Here is a 23,801-nt window from a genome sequence, read left to right on the forward strand (position 1 = left end):
ACTGTCTGCTCCCAGGAAGGAAATCAGGGAGGGTTTCCTGTAGGAAGGGGTAAGTTGGAATTCATGAGATGGACAAGCCCCCTTATGCTGCACCCCTACTGTTGAAGTGACCCCACAGGTTGAGATGGGAGGAGTCACCTGTTGGGAGGCTGTCACCGAGGCAAAGACAGTGGTTACAATGAGAAGTTGGATGCAGGGTGGCAAGGGATGGAGATAGTGATGAACCTCAGGTCTGCTCTGAAAACTGAGGGACAGGTGGGTGCAGGGAAAGGCAAGATGCTCAGGCTCAGTGTTGGCTGAGGAATCTGTGGGTCACCAAGGAGGCAGTTGGATACCCAGGACTGGGGCTGCCACATCTATGGGGCCTGAAGCCCCTTGGATGGTTGAGGGTCTTGGGGAAGAAAAGGGGGGTGTGATTTAAGGGTCCACCAAAGAAACGGAGCCCAGCCACCAGCAACTGGGAAGGAGAAGGTGAAAAGGAGTGTGTGGCGATGGGGATGCCCAGGCCGGTGAACCATTAGAGTGCCTTGCTTGGCCAAGGAGCCCAGGAAGGCAAAGACGGGAAGGGTCCTGGGACAGACCAGTGCGGGGGCTGCTGCTGAGGCCCATCTGTGACTGGAGCCAGTTTGGGAAGGGTATAGCCACAAATCAGAAGCTGGAGGGGCTATGGGTTGCCTGGGTTCCAGGGCGGGCTTTGGGAAACTGGATTTGGCAAGAAAACAGAGTTAGAATTTGGGCTGACAGAGGGGGAGCAGTGAGGGTGGCTGAGGGAAAGTGAAGGTTAGTGGGGAGGGTAAGACAGGAGGGGACTGCTGTGGGGGCTGGGAGGTGGGGCCCCAGAGAGAGGCAGGGCTGGGTGCTAGGCAAGAATGAGTGGGGATTCCAGGGTCCTGGGAGGCTGAGGTGAGAGTCTGGAAACCCTGTTTTGCTTAGGGAAGTCAGGACTGTGCCGGAGCTCCTCTCCATAGGGGCCTGGGGGCTGGCTTTGGCGTCTCCTTCTGGGAGGGGCTTCCCTTGGTCCAATGCCAGCCCCTTGATTGGAGCCATCTGGAGCATGGAGCCAGGAAGTCACATCTGGGCCTGTGCCCAGCGGTGGGGGGACCGATGAGACCACCTTCGGCTGGGCGGGGGTTCAGCGATGAAGAATTGTAGGTTCAGAGCATTTGGTGGATGCTGGGTCCCTCTCGGAGTCTGGGAGATTCAGCAGAGCCGGAGGTTGCTCAGGGATGGGACCAGCTGTCCAGCAGGGCGTTCCTGGGTCCCTGCCCAAGCCTGCAGGGAGGGTGGGCCTGGGGGAGGGGGGAGGGGGAGGCGGGTGGGTCTCCAGACATGCTCTGAGCTCTGTAGGCTTGAAGGTCCTGGCTTCTGTTGGAGGTTGGTTGCACATTGCTTTGGAGAGAAAGGGTTTTGAAAGATGAATAGGAGTTCTTCAGATAAGGGAAGGGAACAGTATGAGTAGAGGCTTGGGGTCAGGAACAAACAAACAAACCTGGTGTGTTGGTATAGGGAGGCTGGGAAGGTGGCCACAACAGTAGTCCAGGTCAGAGAGGTGGAGGCCTGTGCTGGGCCTGCTGGGATGAAAATGCAGAAGGTGATGGGGGAGGTGGGGCAGGTTGAGGCCAGCTGCCACATCCATCTGCCCTGCAGACTACCGGACAGGGCCCTGCTTTGGTCGAGTGGGCCCTGAGGGGTGCCATCACCAGCTGACAGGCCTCATCTGCACCAAGGCGCTCTGCTGTGCCACTGTGGGCCGGGCCTGGGGCTTCCCATGTGAGCTCTGCCCAGCTCAGCCACACCCCTGCCGCCGGGGCTTCATCCCCAATATTAACACGGGGGCCTGCCAAGGTAAGTAGAGGGGGCCAGTGTGTGAGGACAGAGGTCCTGGGAACCAGGGCTGAGTGGGAGCCCTTGGCAGCTTTGGTTTCCTCCTCTGACGGGCCTCTCATCCCCTTGCAGATGTGGATGAGTGCCAGGCTGTGCCAGGCCTGTGCCAGGGGGGCAGCTGTGTCAACACTGTGGGTTCCTTTGAGTGCCACTGCCCCACTGGACACCGGCTTAGTGAGAACAGCGCCAAGTGTGAAGGTAGGTGACAGGGAGAGGTTCAAGTTGGGACCTCCTCTCTGCTCTGCTCTGAGCGGCTCAGTCTCCCCCTGCAGGGAGGAGGAGGAGGTGGGATAGGGCTGGTGGGGGGCCCTGCCTGGCTCTGACCCAGCATCGATCTGTATAGATGTGGATGAATGTCTCAGCGTGCCGGGCCTCTGCTCTGGGGGTGACTGCACCAACACAGTAGGGGGCTACGTCTGCAGCTGTCCCCATGGCTATGCCAGCAGCCTGGATGGCACTCGCTGCCTAGGTGAGCCAGGGCTTGGGGTAGGGTAGGGGCTGAATGGGCAGAGGCCAGGTAGGAGACAGACTCCTTGCTCATCTTTCTCTGCAACCTTCTGGCCCTAGGGGCTTCTCTAGCCCTTCAATTTCTATGTCCTTCTGTGTTTTTTGGACACTGGTTTCCATTCCCTCAGAAATTCTGGCTCCTTAAACTTTGGTCTTTATGCTTTCTTGACCCCAGTCTGCAAGTCCCTCTAGCCCCCATCTCTAAGGCCTTTAGCTCTCTAGGTCTCTTATCTTGGTCTCCTGGCTTCAGTGCATTTCCCCTCCCCCATGCCCCTCTACCCCTAGGACTGTATGTCCTTCTGGCTTACTGGCTGGTTGTCATTCTTGCCTTCCGGGCCTCTGTTTCTATGCCCCTCTGCCCCTCTAGCCCCTATCTCTATGCCCCTCTGCCCCTCTAGCCCCTATCTTTATGCCCCTCTGCCCCTCTAGCCCCCATCTCTATGCCCCTCTGGTTCTCTGTCCTCCATCCTCCATCTTTATGTCCTTCTGCCCATTGGCCTCACTGGCCCCAGTCTCTGTATCCCTCTTTCCTCTCCTGAAGACTTTTAAAAAAGTACCCATCTTCCCCCACACCCTGTGTTTGAGATAACTGAGGCCCTGAGAGGGGAGGTTTGCTTGAGCCAAATCCACATGTAGAAGAGACAGTTACCCACACCCAGCTCCCCAGACCCCTCACTCTGCCGCCGCCAAGGTGGAGGCCTCTGGTCTGTGCCTCTCCCTGGATACCCACCCTCCTGTAATCCCCCACACCCCACCTGGCTGGGGCAGGGGGATCCTTGGGCTCTCTCTCCCCATCCTGCTGTCTTGATGAGCTGCTCGTTAGACTTTAGAGGCAGCTGACAGGGCTAGCCAGAAACACTTGTGATGCAGTATGGGCAGAACCTGGGTTTAGTGAGGCAAGGTGGGCTTGGCAGGTCTCCAGCGCCACCTGGGCCCCTCAGGCTGGATCTCTACCAGGCAGGACCAAGAATGTTGTGTTTGGTGTTCTGCCAGTGTGCCGTGGCCAGTGCCAGAACCATTTATTCCCCCACCTTTCGGGGCCATCTTGGCTGGCGTAGTGACTAGCTCTGGGCACATCCCCTGGACTGTGGGGGTCTATCCCAGCTACTAAATAGTAGAGCCTAGATTTGAATCAAGGTCAAGTGTCCTCTGAAAATGGGCTTGCAATTCAGTCCTGTGTTCCAAGTGACCCAGGGCAAGTTCCTTAACCTCTCTGCTTAGCCTCAGCTGCCTTATGTGTGAAGTACTGGTAGTACTGACCCATTTTGCTGTTCACTAACTCAGTCATGTCTGACTCTCTGCGACTCCACGGATTGCAGCACACCAGGCTTCCCTGTCCTTCACTATCTCCTGGAGTTTGCTTAGATTCATGTCCATTGAGTTAGTGATGCCATCCCACCATCTCATCCTCTGTCGCCCCCTTCTCCTCCTGCCTTCAATCTTTCCCAGCATCAGGGTCTTTTCCAATGAGTCAGCTCTTCGCCTCAGGTGGCCAAAGTATTGGAGCTTCAGCATCAGTCCTTCCAATGAATATTCAGGGCTGATTTCCTTTAGGATTCACTGGTTTGATCTCCTTGCAGTCCAAGGGACTCTCAAGAGTCTTCTCCAGCAGCATAGCTCAAAAGTATATGGAGAGGGTTATATATTTATGGAGTGATTCACCCAGGGGTGAAAGTAGGGGGTACTAAGTACACATTCAAAAACACAGGGGAGCAGAGAAGTTGGGTTTGTGACCACTTAGCAGAGCCTGATCGCAGTAGGTGCTTAATACTTGCATTTTGTCTTGTCCTGTCTACTAGAGAGGCAGCTGCTTTGTCAGATCCCCGGGGGTTCAGGAACCTGGCTTCCCATCCCTCCTCACTCTCCAGCAGCTGTGTGACCTTGAACAAGTCTGATGACCTCTTCTTGCCTGGGCAAGCACAGCCCTGTTAGAGTGCCAGGGATGATGCTGGAATTGCAGAGCCCTGACTCCTACTCATGCACCTGGGGAACCCTCCCGCCCCAGCCGCCAGCTGCATGGGGGTGTGTCTGGGGAGGTAGAAATGCAAGCTGTTTTCTCAGCCTTGGGCAGCTCAAGGGTGGCTACAAGGGCCCTCCCTGCAGGTTGGAGGGGTTTTTCCACTGTGGGCCACTGGCTAACATTTGTGGGTTTTCAAACCTAAAAATATGCTCTTTTAGAGTCAGAACCCAAGAAATCTGATCACCGAATAAAGCCATCAAGAAATCACAGTGGAAATGTTTGTGGTTTTCGTAGCTGGGGAGCTTCTGCCTCCGTCTCCCCAGGGGCTGCAGCTATCAATCTGCCAGTCTGCTCCCCTGTTGTTCAGTTTCTCAGTTGTGTCAGGTTCTTTGAGACCTGGTGGGCTGCAGCACGCCAGGCTTCCGGGTCCTTCACTGTCTCTCAGAGCTTGCTCAAACTCACGTCCATTGAGTCGGTGATGCCACCCAACCATCTCATTCTCTGTCGCCCCCTTCTGCTCCTGCTCTCAATCTTTCCCAGCATCAGGTTCTTTTCCAACTGAGTCAGTTCTTCTCATCAGGTGGCCAGTGTTGGAGCTTCAGCATCAGTCCTTTCAATGAATATTCAGGGCTGATTTCCTTTACGATGGACTGATTTGATCTCCTTATAGTCCAAGGGATCCTTAAGAGTCTTCTCCAACACCACAGTTCAAAAACATCAATTCCTTGGCATTCAGCCTTCTTTGTGGTCCAGCTCTCGCATCTATGTATGACTACTGGAAAAACCATAGCCTTGACTAGATGGACCTTTGTTGGAAAAGTAATGTCTCTGCTTTTTAATATGCTGTCTAGGTTGGTCATAGCTTTTCTTCCAAGGAGCAAGCATCTTTTAATTTCATGGCTGCACTCACCATCTGCAGTGATTTTGGAGCCCAAGAAAATAAAGTCTGTCACTGTTTCCATTGTTTCCCCATCTATTTGCCATGAAGTGATGGGACCAGATGCCATGATCTTAGTTATCTGAATGTTGAGTTTTAAGCCAACTTTTTCACTCTCCTCTTTCACTTTCATCAAGAGGCTCTTTAGTTCCTCTTCACTTTCGGCCATAACGGTGGTGTCATCTGCATGTCTGAGTTTATTGATATTTCTCCTGGCAATCTTGATTCCAGCTTGTGCTTCATCCAGCCCTACATTTCACATTATGTTCTCTGCATATAATTTAAATAAACAGTGACAATATACAGCCTTGACATACTCCTTTCCCAATTTGGAAACAGTCTGTTTTTCCATGTCCAGTTCTAACTGTTGCTATTTGACTTGCATACAGATTTCTCTGTAGGCAGGTAAGGTGGTCTGGTATTCCCATCTCTTGAAGAATTTTTCACAGTTTGTTGTGATCCACACAAAGGCTTTAGTGTAGTCAATGTAGCAGAAGTAGATGTTTTTCTGGAACTCTCTTGCTTTTTCAATGATCCAATGCTGTCTAGGTTCATCATAGCTTTCGCTCCCCTGGTCCTTCAAATTAAAAGCCTCTTGGGTTTCTGCCGAATGCCCACGGCTGGCAAGCAAGGCCACCCAGCTACAGATCCCAACATCTCTGTTTGAGCATCCAGCTTGACTTCCCATTGAGGCAACCCCCTGATCCTGGGGTCTTCCTCAGTGTGGTTTAATATCCCGGGGAGCTTACTAACAATGCCAGTGTTCAGTATGGAACACTATTGCTTGGCATGAGCCCAAACCTCCTTCTCTGGGGTAATTTGGAAATCTTGGTTTATTACCTCTTGGTTTAAACTTGGTTTAATCCTCTCGGTGAGGATCGGCCACGTGCCAGAGAGAGTGCACTCTGCAACACTCTTCTGATATGAGTGCTCTGAGCATCTCTGGTCCATGGATGGTGAAACTGAGGCGCAGAGAGGCAAGGAGGTCTGTCCTGCAGATGGTGCTGGTGGAGCCGGGGTGTGAAGTCTGGTAACTGGTCCTCAGGGTTTCCCAGGTGACTCAGCAGTAAGGAATCTGCCTGCCTGCCAATGCAGGAGATGCAGGTTCGATCCCTGGCTGGGAAGATCCCCTGGAGGAGGGAATGGCTAGCACTCCAGTACTGTAGCCTGGAGAATCCCAAGGATAGAGGAGCCTGGTGGGGTCGCAAAAGAGTCAGACATGACTGAACAGTCACTGAGCACGCATGAACAATCCTCCCTACCCCTCTCATCCCACCCCCTGCTGCAGACCACCGTGCTGGCACTTGCTTCTCAGTGCTGATTGCAGGCCGCTGTACTGGAGACCTCTCAGGCCACTACACCCGCAGGCAGTGCTGCTGTGACAAGGGCAGGTGCTGGGGGGCTGGCCCGGCCCCTGAGCTGTGTCCTCCACGGGGCTCTGGTGAGTGGCTGGGGATGCCTCCCACCTTCCTCTGCCCCAGAGCTCAGCTTGAGGGTTGGGGACCCGGGGATACAACTGAGGCTTAACTTCCAACCCCACTCCTTTGCAGATGAGTTCCAGCAACTGTGCGCCCCAGGGCTCCCTCTCCTGCCCTCCTATCCGGGCCCCTTCCCCAGCCTCCCCGGCTTCAGATCCAGTGGTGGTGTGGGTCCTGGCCCAGGGCTGGCACGGCACAGCCCCCACGGCTCCAATGGTCGTGGGGTTCCCAGCCTGGGCCTTGGAGATGCCAGCATTGGTGAGGACTTGGGAGGAGGGGTCCAACACCCCTCCAGTGGAAAAGGGGGCCCAGGCCTCAGGGTCTGGACTGGGCTTTGGAGTGGGGGGTCGTGGCCTGGGCGATGGGGATGGGAGTACTGACAGTGATCTGGGGGTGGGGGCAGATTGGAGATCCCAGCCTCCAAGGCTGAGTTTGAGTTTTGGGTAAGGGTCTAGGGCTGGAATTGGAGAGGGAAATGGCAACCCACTCCAGTATTCTCGCCTGGAGAATCCCTTGGATAGAGGAACGTGGCAGGCTACAGTCCAGGGAGTTGCACAGAGTCAGAGACAACTGAAATGACTTGGCACGCACACTAGGGCTGGAATGGGGGTCCGGGGTCTCAGGCAAGTGGAGGGTCTGAATTTAGGGCAGGATGCTGGGCTATAGTGGGAGAGCCTGGCCATAAGGGGTGGAGTCCCAGCCTCTGAGTGTGTGTCTGAACCCAGCGGTGAGGCCCAGACCTAGGGGCCCAGCTCTCAGTCAGGCACCCGCCCCCCTCCGTTGGCCTCACCCGCAGGCACAGCCACACTGAACCAGACCATTGACATCTGCCGACACTTCACCAACCTGTGTCTCAACGGCCGCTGCCTGCCCACCCCTTCCAGCTACCGCTGCGAGTGTAACCTGGGCTACACGCAGGATGTCCGGGGGGAGTGCATCGGTGAGCGGTGGCTGGGCTGGGGGTGGGGGCGCGCCCTGACAGACTCGCGCTCAGAGTCCTCCGCCCGCAGACGTGGACGAATGTGCCAGCAGCCCCTGCCGCCACGGAGACTGCATCAACACCCCCGGCTCCTACCGCTGTCGGTGTCACGAGGGTTTTCAGGCGACACTCACCAAGCAAGCGTGCCTGGGTATGGCTGTCCCTTGGAAGTGGGGGTGCCAAGAAGTGGTGGCTGGTGGAGCCTGTATTGCTGGCCCGAATTGGAGTCTGGGGGAGCTGGGAGGATGCCTGCTGACCGTCCGCTTGCCTTGTCCCCCACCCCCCAGACATAGATGAATGCATCTCCAGCAGTGGCCTCTGCCATCACGGCCGCTGTGTCAACACAGAGGGCAGCTTCCAGTGTGTCTGCAATGCAGGCTTTGAGCTCAGCACTGATGGCAAGAACTGTGTGGGTGAGTTGAGGGTGGGCAGGTGGGGATGGGGGCTTCTGGGCCGCAGCAACTGCCTTTTAGTGCCTCCTTACCTCTTTTTAAAAAAGAAAAATATTTTTAAATTTATTTGGCCACACCAGGTCTTAGTTGTGGCATGCAGGATCTTTAGTTGTGGCATTTGAACTCTTAGTTGAGGCATGTGGGGTCAGTTCCGTGACCAGGGATCGAACCCAGGACCCCTGCATTGGGAGCTTGGAGTCTTAGCCATGGGACCACCGAGGGAGTCCCTACCTTGCTTCTCGCATCTTGCCACTCCTGCTTCATCACTCCATCCTTTCTTTGGATGGATCCTCTGCTTCCCTTCCTGAGCCCAGCCAGCCCATCTGAGAGCCTTCCTGTGGTCTGTCCACTCTCTACCCGTGCCTTCATTCTCCCCTTCCTGGGAGTCACAGAGTGACTGGGGTAAGACTGTGCCGTCTGTGTCTGCCCCGGACACAGTCCCTCATCTGCCTCCAAGAGAGGTGGGCTGATCAGGACCATGGAGAGCTCCTTGGTCTCAGATTCCCTGTGGGGTATGGGGGGTGGCAGCTAAACTCCCCACAGCTTGTGGGGGCCACTAGAAACTCCCTTTGTCCTCTTCTGTCACCCTGTCTGAGACCTACCTTAATCTTCCCTCACTGAGAAGGATTTTTTTCCTTTCTATATTCATTCTTTTTTTTTTTTTTATTGAAGGATAATTGCTCTACAGAATTGTGTTGTTTTATTTTTTTGCAGAATGTTTACTTTTTATTATTAGATTTAGAAAGTTGATTATCAAATTAGCTGTTTTCTTAGCATTAATGTGAAGTAGAGTAATTTATTTCCATGCATAAATCATTATTTTTGTTTACAAGGTTTTTTATTAGTTAGATATCACCTACTGAAATTAATTTTTACTTATTTATTTATTTTTGGCTGTGCTGGGTCTTCATCGCTGGGCACAGGCTTTCTCTAGTTGCAGTGAGCGGGGGCTGCTCTTGTTGCTGTGCATGAACTTCTCATTTCAGTGGCTCCTCCTGTGCTCTCTCTGTGGAGCACAGGCTCTAGGGTGCACAGGCTTCTGTAGTTGCAAGACATGGGCTCAGTAGTCATGGCTCCCGGGCTCTAGAGCACAGGCTCAGTAGCTGTGGTGTGTGGGCTTAGTTGTTCCACAGCATGTGGGATCTTCCTGGACCAGGAATTGAACCTGTGTCTCCTGCATTGGCAGGCAGATTCTTCACCACTGAGCCACCAGGGAAACCCTGTACTGAAATTAATTTTGATTAATTCTAATGATTAATTCATTGTTTCACATTTTACCATCAGGTCTTTAATGTTGCCTTCAGGTCTCTGCATAGTCTGTAACCAGTAAGAGTTGATGAAATCATTAGTTTGGTCTTTTTTTTTTTTCTCTTGGTACATATAAACTTTTTAATTAATTTTTTAACGTATAGGTGACTTACAGTGTTGTGTTAGTTTCAGATGTACAGCAAAGTTTCAGGTTCTTTTTCTTTATAGGTTGTGAAATACTGAGCATAGTTGCTTGTGCCTTCATTCATTTTTAAAAACCCTTTAGCATCTTTATAGCTATATAATTCTCATACCATAAAAGTAGCCTTTTAAAGTGTACATTGCAGTGGCTTTTAGTACAAGCATCACCACAGTCTAAGTTTAGAACCTCTTCATCACCTCCTCTGCGTTAGCAGTCATTCCAGAATCATCTAGCCTCCGTCCCCTCCCCCCCACCCCTCAGCAGGAGACTGGTCTGCTTTCTGTCCCCGTGGATTTGCCTGTTCTGGGCATTTTGTACAAGTGGAATCACACACTCTGCAGCCTTTGGTGACTGGCTTCTTTCACCGACGCTTCACATTTCCAAGATCCGTCCATGTGGTAGCGCGGGTCAGAATGTCACTCCTTTTTATTGTCAAACCCATTCCGTCGTATGAGCAGCCGGCATTGTGTCTCTACCGGCATCAGCTGGTGGCTGTTAGGGTTGTTTCCGCTTTTGCTGTTATGGACGATGCCGCTGTGGATCACGCACTCATTGCGTGTGGACCTTGTATGTATTCATTATGCTTTTTCCTCCCTGTCTCCATTCCTGCCTCCCTCCCTTTCTTCCTTCATGCTTCAATCCTTTTTCGTTTAACACCGTACTTTGGTAAACAAATCATTTCTGCACTGCACCGACTGCCTTCTTTTAAATTAAACTATTTTTGGAAGAAAGGTTTTCAGAAAAAATATTCATTAATTTATTTGGCTGCATTGGGTCTACGTTGTGCCGCCCGGGATTTCCCTTGCAGCATGCGGGGTCTTTCGATGCCACAGGCGGGCTCTTGGCTCTGGTCCACGGGCTTCTCTCTAGTTGTGGGTCCAGAGCACGCAGGCTCCGTAGTTGTGGCACTCCAGCTTGGTTGCCCCACCACAAGTGGGATCCGAGTCCCCTGATCAGGGGTCTAACCAGAGTCCCTGGCAGTGGAAGCTGGATTCTTAACCACTGGACCACCAGGGAAGTCCCTAGACTATTTTCTTGTTCGCTGATGGCTTTTGCCCTTTTCTTTTTAAATGCAGGTGCGATTCACACAAGATAAATTTAATCATTTAAAAGTAAAAATCTCGGTAATTCCCAATGTTGTGCAACCACCTTTCTTTCTTTTTTCCGCAGGAAGATAAACATAGCATTTTTAAAGGTTTTTAAAAAATAACATTTATTTCTTAAAAGTTAACACTTGCATAATAGGAAACCAAAAAACACAAGCGAAAAACTAAAGTCATCCATTAACACAAGCAGTTTACTGTTTGATGTGTCCTTCTAGGCCTCATTTGTGTATTTACACAGCTAAGCATCCATTTTTATGTAATAAAGATCATGCAGTTATGTATTAATAATAAATATCATGATGTGTGAAACAGCATATTTTAAGTGAACAATTTGGTGGCATTTAGGATATTTCCAGTGTCATGCAACCACCATCTCACTTATGCAATTCTTTTTTGCATTTTTAAGAATTATGGCACAATTACACAGCAAAAAATTGACCATTTTAACCCTTTTTTTCATGATAGTTTATTATAAAATATTGAATATGTTCCCTGTGCTATACAGTAGGACCTTGTTTATCTATTTTGTGTATAGTAGTTTGTATGTTACCCTTTTTAAGGGAACAATTGGGTGGCATTTTTGTATATCCGTAATTTCATGCAACCACTACCTAATTTTTTCAATTTTTTTTGCATTTTTTTATCTTGGTGAAATATACATAACTTTTTAATTGTTTTGGATGCTCTGGGTCTTCACTGCTGCTCACAGGCTTCTTGAGTTGCGGTGCATAAGCTTCTCATTGCAGAGCACAGGCTTTAGGCACTCAGGCTTCAGTAGTTATGGCACATGCGCTTAGTCGCCCCTTGGCACACGGGATCTTCCTGGACCAGGGATAGAACCTGAGTTCCCTGCATTGGCAGGAGGATTCTTTACCACTGAGCCACCAGGGAGGTCCCTACATAACATGTTTATCATCTTAACCATTTTTAAATGAACAATTTGGAGGAATTTAGTGAGATGTTGTGCAGCCACCACCTGACTTATTTAAAGGACTTTGAACGACTATTCATGGAGCACCTGTGTGCCAGGATGGAAGATGCAGATATGAGCTAGTGGTCCCGGTTGGCCCCAGGGGAGTTCACAGTCCTGCAACCTAATACACATGCCAGACTTGTCTCTGACAGCCACGTTTCATCCTATCAGGCTCCCACAGCCCCGGGAGCCGTCCCTGGAAACATGAGGGCCGGGCTGGTCTACCTGGCAGGACTGGCCCAGTGAAAGGGTGGGTGCCAGGACCCTGCTGGGACCCAGCCTCTCCTGGTGTTCCCAGACCACAACGAGTGTGCAACCACCACCATGTGTGCCAACGGAGTGTGCCTGAACGAAGATGGTAGCTTCATGTGTCTCTGCAAACCCGGCTTCCTGCTGGCACCTGGTGGCCGCCACTGTGTGGGTGAGAAACTGCAGGCTGGACCATAGGGGAACCCATGGGGATGGGGAAGAAGAGGAGAGGGGAGGTGGCAAGGGCGGGTGGGGCGTGGGGATGGGGTGGCTGGGACCCATTGCATTGCCCCCCCACGACCCCTGCAGACATTGATGAGTGCCAGACGCCGGGCATCTGCATGAATGGTCACTGCACCAACACCGAGGGCTCCTTCCACTGCCGCTGCCTCGGGGGGCTCACGGTGGGCCCCGATGGTCGAGTGTGCGTGGACACCCACGTGCGCAGCACGTGCTATGGGACCCTTGACCAGGGCTCCTGTGCCCGCCCCTTCCCTGGTGCTGTCACCAAATCCGAGTGCTGCTGTGCAAGCCCGGCCCACGGGTTTGGGGAGCCCTGCCAGCCGTGTCCCCCCAAGAACTCTGGTGAGAGCCTCAGCTGCCCCGCCCCCATGCACTTTCCATGGCCCGCTTTCCTTTAGTCCTTGCTTGTGATTTATAACCGCTGGGGGCAGGAGGGGACAGTGGTGGTGGAGGGCTTAGCTCCCATGGGGTGGGGTGGATGTCTCTCCCCCAAGAAGAGACAGAAGGAAAACCATTCTTCTCACTGGAGCAGGCATCTTAGTCCCAGACCCTTGCCCAGCCCCAAGGGGCCACGTCTTGGACTTGGCTTGGCTTTAGCAATGGCCAATAACTGCCCCTCTCTCCCTGTTCCTGCCACTGCAGCTGAGTTCCAGGCCCTATGCAGCAGTGGTCTTGGCATCACCACGGATGGCAGAGGTGAGCAGGGTGGGCCTGGGATCAAGAGGCAGGGACATGGCTGGGAACCCGGCCAGGTCACTGGGTTCCATAAAGTATCACAGGCTGGGGGGTCATTCTCCCATAGCTCTGGAGGCTAAATGTCCCAGATCAAAGTGTGAGCAGGGGTGGCCTCTTCGGAGGCTGTGAGGAAGAGTCTGTCTCATACCTCACTCAGCTTCTGGCACTTAGCTGTTAATCCTTGCCTGGTCGAAGCATCTCCCTGATCTCTGCCTTCATGCTTTTTATTTTTTTTTAATTTACAATGTTTCTGGTGTACAGCAAAGTGATTCAGACACTATATATAGATGATATATATACTTTTCAGTATATATATATATTTTCAGTATATATATATATATACACATTTATAGTTTTCAGATTTTTTGCCCTTAGAGATTATTATAAAATATTGAGTTTAATTCTCGTGCTATACAGTAGGTCCTTGTCTGTTTTCTGTTTTATATAGGGTAGTGTATATATGTTATGGACTTCTTCCTAGGTGGCTCAGTGGTAAGGAATCAGTGCAGGAGTCATAGGAGATGTGGGTTTGATCCCTGCGTTGGGAAGATTCCCTGGAGCAGGGCATGGCAACCCACTCCAGTATTCTTGCCTGGAGAATACCATGGACAGAGGAGCCTGGAGGGCTACAGTCCATGGGGTCGCAGAGTCAGACACGACTGGAGCGACTGAGCACACATTTAGACACATATATATGTTAATCCCAAACCTGTCTGCCTTCCTCTCGACCCAGGGTTCACCCTGTGTCTGTGCCCAGACCTCCACTTTTATAAGGATCCAATCATATTAGAATGGACTGTATGTCCATCTCCAAATAAAGTCACATGCTGAGGTGATCCGGGGGATGAGGACTCCAACCTATGACACCATCCCTTCCTGTTACAGCCTTCCTGCCTGGGCAGCAAATAAAAGGATTTAGGATACAGCCAGGTTTCCCAGCCACCACTGGGCCATGGGGGCAGGACAGATGTCTAGCGCCCCTCCCTCAGTTAAATGGACAGATTCTGGAGCCAAATGCCTGGGTTTAAATCCCAGCCAGCATTCTTTTTTATTTATTTTTTTTATTTTTGACATATGGGGCTGCCTGTTCCCCCCGCCCCTCCTTTGGCTGTGCCATGAGGCTTAGGGGATCTCAGTTCCCCGACCAGGAATTGAACCCACGCCATGGCAGTGAAAGTACTGATTCCTAACTGCTAGATCACCAGGAAACTCTCCAGGCCCTACTGTTTACTGATTGAATACTGATCAAGTTAATTCCCACCTCTGCGCCTCCTTTTCTGTAAAGTGGATATACTAGTAGGTCCCATTTCAGGGATGTTGTGAGGACCAAATGAGTTAATATACTCGGCATAAAACAGTAAGCATCTTATAACATTAGTGATTATGATCGCACTTTAAAAGAAATTATGTTTCTGATGTAATAATGTCTGTTCCATGAGTTCCACACTGGAGACAGTTTTGCCACCCCCCAGGTGCCATTTAGCAATGTATGGACAAATATTGGGGATGGCACTCTTGGCATCTCATGAGTAGACGCTGGGGATGTTGCTCAACATTGCACGGGTTTCCCCCAACACACAAAGCAAAGAATGATCTGGCTCCAAATATCTACGGTGCTGAGAAACCCTGGTTTCCAGGGAAAGGAGGCAGGGTCTAGGTTGGAGCTCTGGCCCTGGAGGACCTGGCTTCTCGAGCCTCCAGGGAGCTGGGGCAGCTGCTGATGCCGTCTTCCTGCTGCAGACATCAACGAATGTGCCCTCGACCCCGACGTCTGTGCCAACGGCATGTGTGAGAACCTGCGGGGCAGCTACCGCTGCGTCTGCAACCTGGGCTACGAGGCAGTCACGGATGGCAGGGAGTGCACTGGTGAGCGTGCCGGGTGAGTGGATGGGCGGAGGGGGTGCCGCCCCCACTGCACACCCCTCACCTTGCTCTCCGGCCCCATCCCCGCCCTGCAGATGTGGATGAGTGCGCCCTCAACAGCCTCCTGTGTGACAATGGGCGGTGCCGGAACAGCCCGGGCAGCTACAGCTGCTCCTGCCCCCAGGGCTTCAGCTTCCGGCCAGACACGGAGACCTGCGAAGGTACAGGGTCCTGGGGGGCACACAGACACGCACACACACACAAGTGCTTATGCACACTGCCTGCTGTGGGGGCACACATGCTGCCAGACGCATGTATACCTGCATTCACACACGCAGACGTGCTCAAAGCCATACATGTATGCATACTCAGTCTCACAGTTACATGCTTAGGCACACACTCACACAGTACCCACTTTCACACTATTCTCACTCATGCAAAGAGCTGACTCATTGGAAAATACCCTGAAGAGGAGGGGGCAACACAGGATGAGATGGTTGGATGGCGTCACTGACTCGATGGACATGAGTCTGAGCAAACTGCAGGAGATGGTGAAGGACAGGGAAGCCTGGCGTGCTACAGTCCATGGGGCCACAAGGAGTTGGACACAACTGAGTGACTGAACAGTTCTCATTCTTTGCACGCATGCTCACAACCAGAGTTACACCCTCAAAGGCACACCCTTATGCAGACACTCTGACATTCACACACTTGATGATCACTTGATTACATACACCAGTACTCACACTAAACAGACTTACACACCCATATTCACGCTCATAGGGTCACAGCCCCACACATCATACACTCTCGTGTGCACCCTCTCAAAGACACGTGTGTGTCCACGTTTTTACCCTTTCGCACTCTTAGGCTCACAGCACACACACTTATATGTGCAGATACCACATACCCACACAGTTGTGCATTCACACACTTACTATACTCACACACAGGAATATGTGCCCACTTGGCTCACACACACTTTGTTGCAATGACCTTGTCCATTACATACCCCTGGGCATTCACAGATACCTTCACGAGCGCGCGCACACACACAAACATATACACACACACGCACACAGAGAGAAGCGCAAGCCTCCTGCGGACTGCCCCTTCCCCCACCACAACCAGGTCTCCTCCCCCTCTGGGTTTTCCTCCTGCCTCTCACTCGGCCTCTTGTGCCATGACTGACCCTTGCAGGGCCACCGTTCCCCACCGTGCCTGTCCCTGTACACTTTCACCCGTGCGGGCTCCCAGGATCCTGCGTGTCGGCGTGCACGCTCAGGTGCACTGCACAATTTAGTGCAAACACACGCGCCTCTGCGCCTGCCCAATCCATTCCCTCGCCTTCTGACCGCGTGCGCCCCCTGCCGTTGGACTTTGGCAGCGGCGGAGGGGAGGGGCCTCAGGTCGCGTGCGGCTCCAGCTCCTGCAGCTCAGGGACCTGATGGGGGTCGGGGGCGGGTTGTCTTTGCAGACATCGACGAGTGCCTGTCCAACCCGTGTGTGAATGGCGTGTGCCGCAACCTGGCCGGCTCCTACGCCTGCGAGTGCGCCCCCGGCAGCCGCCTGGGACCTTCCGGCACCATGTGCCTAGGTGAGAGGCCTCACGGAGCAGCGGGGACCCCGACGCCCACCCCGGGGGAAGTCTGGGTCTCTGCGGGTTAGTGTGCAGGTGTGCGCCTGCCAAATGAGACAGCTGGCCCCTCCCCGCAGACAGCACCAAAGGCACCTGCTGGCTGAAGATCCAGGATGGCCGCTGCGAGGCGAACCTGCACGGAGCCACCCTGCGCTCCGAGTGCTGCGCCACGCTCGGCACTGCCTGGGGGAGCCCCTGCGAACGCTGTGACATGGGTAATGCCCCGTGGGGAAGGCTCTGGGGGCTCCCGGCCTTTGAGAGAACCGTGAGGGGGACAGGTCCCCTAGATCCGGGTGGAGAGCATGACTCCTCTCCCCAATCACAGACCCCACCTGTGCCCGAGGCTTCGCCCGCGTGAAGGGGCTCAGCTGCGAAGGTAACTCCCCACCCTGTGCACTTCACCGCCACTCCCCCACTCCCACCCCCACCCCCAGGAGCAGGCAAGTGTCATGGTGGCTGCCTGAGGCCCTCTCTGAAGTCATTGGAGGTCTCCCTCCTTGGTATCCGGTCTTCCCCACAATCTCCCAGCCCGGGAGGCTGGCACTGCCTCTTCCCACCTCCCCAAGAACCACGTGGTGTCCTGAGCCCCTAGGGAGCTAGCTCCCTGGGGGCCTCCAGCTCTCACCTCTCTTTGCTTGCTGCTGCCTAGATGTGAACGAGTGTGAGGTCTTCCCTGGTGTCTGTCCCAATGGGCGCTGCATCAACACTGCGGGCTCCTTCCGCTGTGAGTGTTCAGAGGGCCTGATACTGGACACCTCCGGCCGGCTGTGCATAGGTGAGTGTGGGCCTGCAGGGTCCGGTGCAGGGCCGCCAGCCCTCCCTTCACTGCCTCCACTCCCAACAGCTGGAGGCCCTTCATAGGGACAGGTGGGGTCTTGGGGGTCCTTTTGGACTCTGCCCATCCCCTTGCTAATGTGTTTCCAAAGACATTTTTTTTTGGAGCGGTTGGATCCCCTTAATCATCTGCCCTTCTAGTGAAGCTCATTGCAAATGGTACAGTCTCGTGGAATGTTACCTGCCACCTTGGTATATTCTTTTCTGCTACCAAACAAGGTTTACAGGAGGTGGATTTGAGCACAAGGCACCTACCTCTATCATGAGTGGTAATTCATGCCCACAACCCTTCCTCAGCATCCAGGGCTCAAACCCTCACCCTAAATGGCTTGCCCTCAGGCTCAAAGGCTCTGAGATATTTTCCCCCTCAAGGAGGGCTTCTTGCTTTACACCATCAACATCTTGAACAGGACATTTCTTGGCCAAAAGCATCCGCCAGCCAGCAGGTAGGGCTCTGCATTCTATCAGTTTTTCCTCCCATAGTAACATTAACCCATTAGTGGCCTCCTCGGTGGCACCATGGAGCCTAGTCAACAGAAGGCAAATGGGCCCTGATGACTCTTTTCAACTTCGATTTCCTTCTAAACTGAGCTTCAGGTGTGCATCAGGTCTTCTTGCTGATCCCAGAATGTGAGCAAGGAAAGAAAGTAGCTGAGTTAAGAAAAAATAAAAACATTTGCTGAATTCACAGCCAGGTGAAATGCTGTCTGAGCAGCCCTGGACCAAGGCATTGGGTACCCAGGAACTTAAGACGGATCCCTGTGTGTCATGGCACTTCTGTTTATCTTTATTTTTTCTAAAGATTCTGTAACAGGCTTTCATTCTCAAATGGATCCACTTAAACATATGTTCCTTTTACAAAGAGTGAAAAATTGTCCTAGTCTAGGAATCAGCCAGTTGTTTCTGCAAAGGGCCAGAGAGTAAACATTTTCAGCTTTAGGGCCCTCACAGTCTGTTGCAGCTACTCAGCTCTACCGTGTAGGACAGAAATAAATGAATGTGACTGTATGTCAATAAAACTTTATTTACAAAAACGAGCAGCTGGCACCCTGGGCTGTAGTTAACCAGCCCCAGTCTTAGACCGTCGTGTCTGGGATTGAGGAAGCCTTATCCATTGCCAGATTATTCTAAGGAGGTTTTACAAATTAAACACACACACTCTGGAGCCAGGTGGCCTGGTTTGAATCTGTCCCTACCTCTTACTGTGTGGCCTCAGGCCAGCTACCTAACCCGTTTCTGCCTCAGTTTTCTTGCCTGTAAAATGAGCATGATGATAACCATTTTCCTCTTGGTGTTATTTTAAAGATTAAATGGGTTGATGAACTTAGAACAGTGCCCAGCACATAGCAAGCACCTAGCAGTGCAAGTTATTATTAACATGTAACTTTGGGGGACTGCCCTGGTGGTCTAATGATTAAGACTTTTCTTCTGATCCAGGGGGTACAGGTTCCTTCCCTGATCTGGTAGCTAAGACCCCACATGCCTCTCGGCCAAAAAGCCAAAACATGAAACAGAAGCAATATTGTAACAAATTCAATAAAGACTTTAAAAATGGTCCACATAAAAAAAAAAATCTTTAAAAAAATTTTGTTTTAAAAAAATGTAACTGTTGGGTGATACCCTTATTCCAGTGTAACTGTTGGGAATTCCCTGTGGTCCAGTGATTAAGACTCAGCTGTTTTTACTGCCAATGCCCTGGGTTTGATCCCTGGTCGGGAACTAAGATCCCACAAGCCCCGCAGTGTGGGGGGGGAAAAAAACGTCACTTAGAGGACATGGAGTGTCAGCTGAGGAATTCAGTCTGCCTACTGGGGAGGAAGTTTCAGACAACACGGCCTGTCCTGGCAGCCAGAGTGTGGCAGGGGTGGGACCGGTGACCACGCCTCCTTGCAGACATGCGCCTGGAGCTCTGTTTTCTGCGTTGGGAGGAGGATGAGTGTGGGGCTGCCCTGCTGGGCAAGTACCGGATGGACGTCTGCTGCTGTACCGTGGGGGCCGCGTGGGGTACCGCATGCGAGGTGTGCCCTGAGCCCGAGTCCCCAGCTTTCACCAGCCTGTGTCCCCGGGGGCTGGGCTTTGCCAGCCGGGACTTCTTGTCAGGCCGTCCCTTCTATAAAGGTACGTTTGGGCTTGGAGAGCCTGGATGGAGGATGGGAAGAGGGCAGAGCGTGGGCAGAGGCCTGGAGGTGGGAAGCAGGTTTGGGAGAGACCAAATATCTGTGATCAGAGGGGTGAACGCTCAGGAGGCAGGGGACTCAGGGACATGGAGTAGTGTGACGTTTTGTACTCCCACGCTGCAGATGTGAACGAGTGCAAAGCCTTCCCTGGGCTGTGCGCCCATGGCACCTGCCGCAACACCGTGGGCAGCTTCCGTTGCTCCTGTGCAGGGGGCTTCGCCCTGGATGCCCAGGAAAGGAACTGCACAGGTATGTACCTGCCTCTGCTTCCTTGGCAGGTGCCTGCAGGGACGGCGGGGGGGCACAAACTAGAGGTGCCTAAAAGGCAAGAACTGGCCTTGTTCCACCCGCCTGCCTGCTGTGTGACCCAGGGCAGCTCAATACCCTTTCTGGGCCTCCAGGATCCCGGCTATAAAAGGAGGGGCTGGCAAAAGGTGGCACTAGTGGTAAAGAACCCTCCTGCTAATGCAGGAGACATAAGAGACACAGATTCGATCTCTGAGTCAGGAAGATCCCTTGGAGAAGGGCATGGCAACCTACTCCATTATTCTCATTTGGAGAATCCCATGGACAGAGGCGTCTGGCAGGCTGCAGTACATAGGATTGCAAAGAGTCAGACACGAATGAAGCAACTTGGCATAGCAAAGTGACCTCCAGCAACTTCCCTGGTAGTCCCTTGGCTAAGACTCCATGCTTCCAAAGCAGGGGACCTGGGTTCAATCCCTGGTCAGGGAAGTAGATCCTACAAACCTCAACTGAAAGATCCTGCCTGCCTCAAGTAAGACCCAAAGCAGCAAGTAAATAAATTGATTAATTTAAAAGAAAAGTGACCTCCAGGGGCCTGCGGGCTGCAAAGAAATTCCCTGCTCTCTTCTGGGGGTGCAGTCACGGCACCTCCATTTTTCTGGCTCTGTTCAGGGCCTTGGGGCTCCCCTGTGGCCCTGGGTGTCTGCAGACATGGAGGCCCGGCCCGTGTCCACTGTCTCCACAGACATCGATGAGTGCCGCATCTCCCCTGACCTCTGTGGCCAGGGCACCTGTGTCAACACCCCAGGCAGCTTCGAGTGCGAGTGTCTCCGTGGCTACGAGAGTGGCTTCATGCTGATGAAGAACTGCATGGGTAGGCAGCCACCCCAGGGCAGGGTGGTGCCCGCGGGTCTTGGGGCCGAGCCGAGGGATGGGGCGGGAGGACATTGCTGTGCTGGATGTGGAGTGGGGAGAAGCCGTGATCCAGCTGGGGCACAGCAGGTGTGGGTGTCGTCCCTGAAGACTGCCGGACGCTGGGTCTGGCGTTCAGAGGAGGAGCCTGGGGACCAAGATTTGGGCAGGTTCTCCGAGGGCGGGGGTAGCGTGAGAAGAGGAGAGGGCCCTGGAGACAGGGGCCTCTTCCCTTTTCATTTTTCTCATTCGTTCAGTGAACGTTCCACATGCATCTACTCGGAGGAACTATGGAGAGCTCGGATACAGGGGGCCATTTCCTTGGAGCTCAGGAGCTAATAGGGAGGATAAAACAAATCCCTAGACAAACAAAGAATAAAGAGTCACTGTCAGAAGCACTTGAAAGGGCTATATGGTGCAGTGTGAGCTGAGAACCCCAGGGATGTATCCCATTCCGTGGGGCCAAGAGAGTGGGAGTAATTGTGGTGAAGAAGGGCTGAAGAGTTGTGTGGAGAAAGAACAGTGTGTGCAAAGGCCCTGGGGTGGATGTGAGGGATGGAAGAAGCTGCTGTGGGGAGGAGGGAAGGTGGAAAGGGGGAACAGTGTGTGCAGAGGCTCTGGGGTGGGCCTGAGGGGTGGAAGAAGCTGTTGTGGGGAGGAGGAAAGGTGAAGGGGGAAGCAGTGTGTGCAGAGGACCTGAGGTTGACATGGGAGATGGGAGGAAGCCCCTGAGGCTGGAGTGGGAGGAGAGTGGTGAGATGGTGGTGAGGCCCCTGGTTCCATGTACTGATGCCCGGTGGGGCTGGGCCTTGCCTTCCCCCTGTCACTTCTGGGGTGGGGAAGGGGTTCCTCAGGGCCTCCTTTAGCTCCAGGAATGTCAGCCTGTGTCCCTGAAAACCGAGAATTCCAGCTTCCCTCCCATTCTGACTCCCCTGGGTCATCCACACCCCAGGGCTCCAGACCTTCTCGGCCTCAGCCGGGGTGACAGGGTTGGGGGATGGGAGCAACAGGGGGGAGCTTCCATGAGCCCCATCACACCAACCTGGGTCAGTATCTCACACCTCTGCTCTCTCCACATGCCCAGATGTGGATGAGTGTGCCAGGGACCCACTGCTGTGCCGGGGAGGCACCTGTACCAACACAGATGGGAGTTATGAGTGCCAGTGTCCCCCTGGACATGCGCTGGCAGCCGAGGGCACTGCCTGCGAAGGTGAGTATGGCTTGCAAGAGGGAGAGGATACGAGTATGTGTGTTTGTGCATCTCCCTGAGCACATACTTGTGTGTGTGTGTGCATGAGTGGTCACGGGAGAGCACACTTGTGTGTGTTTCTGTGTGAAAACGGAAAATCGAGTGTGTGAGTGTGGGCCAGTGTGCACCCCTGTGAAGTATCATTTGTGTGGTGGTGAGATGGAAGGAGTGTGTATTTGTGTGTCTGTGTGAGCATGCAGGTGTGTTTCTGGGAATGCGTCTGTCCAAGAGTGAGTGTGTCTTGGTGTTTGTGTGAGTCTGTGAGTGTGTAAGTGTCTACACAAGGATGATTGTTCTTATGTAAGGCGATGGGAGTGGTTATATGTGTGTCTACATAAGCTTGTGAGAGAGTGTGTGTCTAAGTGTGGGCATGTGCTTGCACACAGGTGGGTGTGTTTGTGGAGGGGCCTGTGTGCATGTAGGTGTGTCTGTTGAGCGTGTGTTTGTATGTGTGTACACAGGGGTCGGGGCTTCCCCAGTGGCTCAGCGGTTAAGAATCTGCTTGCACTACAGGAGATGCAGGCTTGATCCCTGGGTCGTGAAGATCCCCTGGAGGAGGGCATTGCAACCCACTCCAGTACTCTTGCCTGGAGAATCCCATGGACAGAGGAGCCTGGTGGGCTACAGTCCATGGGGTTGCAAAGAGTCGGACACGACTGAGTGACTTAGCACACACGCACACAAGGGTTGTTTGTGAGTCTACCTGAGTGGATAAGAAAATGTGTTGCTGCTGCTGCTAAGTCGCTTCAGTCGTGTCCAACTCTGTGCGACCCCATAGACGGCATTCCACCAGGCTCCCCCATCCCTGGGATTCTCCAGGCAAGAACACTGGAATGGATTGCCATTTCCTTCTCCAATGCATGAAAGTGAAAAGTGAAAGTGAATTCACTCAGTCGTGTCCGACTCTTAGCGACCCCATGAACTGCAGCCCACCAGGCTCCTCCGCCCATGGGATTTTCCAGGCAAGAGTACTGGAGTGGGGTGCCATTAAATGTGACACAAAGGCAAATCCAATGCAGTGCAAGGTGTGCAAATGTGTTTATGAGTGGGCGTGAGGTGTGTTTGTGAGTCTGAGTGTGCCTCTGGCTGTGCAGATGTGTGTCTGCTGAGGGTGATTGTGTTTGCATGTGAGTGTGAGTGTGTGCTGCTGTGTGAGCTCTGTGCACGTGGCTGTGTGGATCAGGCTGTGGGTCTGTCTGCTGAGGGTGAGTGTGTATCAGGGGTGTGTTGGGTGTCTTATGAGTGTGCACCTGTGTGGATGTGTGGATCAAGGTGAGGTGCCCTTTTGTACTGGGCTTCCCCAGTGGCTCAGGGTAGAATCCACCTGCAGTGCAGGAGACATAAGAGACGCAGGTTCAATCTCTGGGTCAGGAAGATGCCCTGGAGGAGGGCATGGCAACCCACTCCAGGACTCTTGCCTGGAGAATCCCATGGACAGAGGAGCCTGGCAGGCTGCAGTCCATGGGGTGGAAAAGAGGCGAATACGACTGAAACGATTTCACGCACGTGTTTCTACCAGGGCGAGATGTAGACTCACACCCATGGGGGGCCATAGATGCAAGAGTGTGAGTGCATCTCCGTGCATGCATGTGTCCCAGTGCAGAAGGCGGCTGGGCACAGGCCCATCCTTTCCTGGGGCCCCTCCACCACCTGCTGCCCTTACCAGCCATCTGCTTCCCCCGTAGACGTGGACGAGTGCTCCCTGAGTGATGGCCTGTGTCCGCACGGCCAGTGCGTCAACGTCATCGGGACCTTCCAGTGCTCCTGCCGTGCCGGCTTCCAGAGCACACCTGACCGCCGAGGCTGCGTGGGTGAGACCGCGCCCGCCCCCAGACCCAGCCTCGGCCCCCACCGCCGCTGCAGTCTCTCCTGGCCTCAGTCCGAGCCCCTGCCTCTGCCCTTGACCACCCCTGCCCCTGCTCGAAGTG

General features: G+C 53.2%; 1 protein-coding gene across 1 annotated transcript in view; it reads left to right on the forward strand.

The window, feature by feature from the left end:
* The window catches only part of FBN3 (fibrillin 3), a 123,242-nt gene that overhangs the window by 51,468 nt on the left and 47,973 nt on the right, over positions 1-23,801 (forward strand). The window contains 22 exon segments of the mRNA XM_088839315.1: positions 1,648-1,845; positions 1,957-2,082; positions 2,228-2,353; positions 6,577-6,729; positions 6,839-7,024; positions 7,563-7,706; positions 7,777-7,896; positions 8,033-8,158; positions 12,025-12,147; positions 12,285-12,560; positions 12,861-12,914; positions 14,694-14,819; positions 14,912-15,037; positions 16,294-16,413; positions 16,533-16,670; positions 16,781-16,831; positions 17,105-17,230; positions 19,183-19,407; positions 19,590-19,715; positions 20,458-20,586; positions 21,709-21,834; positions 23,559-23,684. Of these exon segments, the coding sequence (XP_088695441.1) occupies positions 1,648-1,845; positions 1,957-2,082; positions 2,228-2,353; positions 6,577-6,729; positions 6,839-7,024; positions 7,563-7,706; positions 7,777-7,896; positions 8,033-8,158; positions 12,025-12,147; positions 12,285-12,560; positions 12,861-12,914; positions 14,694-14,819; positions 14,912-15,037; positions 16,294-16,413; positions 16,533-16,670; positions 16,781-16,831; positions 17,105-17,230; positions 19,183-19,407; positions 19,590-19,715; positions 20,458-20,586; positions 21,709-21,834; positions 23,559-23,684 (3,051 nt within the window).

This window comes from Moschus berezovskii, chromosome 8 (genome assembly GCF_049115385.1).
Source record: "Moschus berezovskii isolate FMDL1 chromosome 8, NW_MosBer_1.0, whole genome shotgun sequence".
NCBI lineage: Eukaryota > Metazoa > Chordata > Mammalia > Artiodactyla > Moschidae > Moschus > Moschus berezovskii.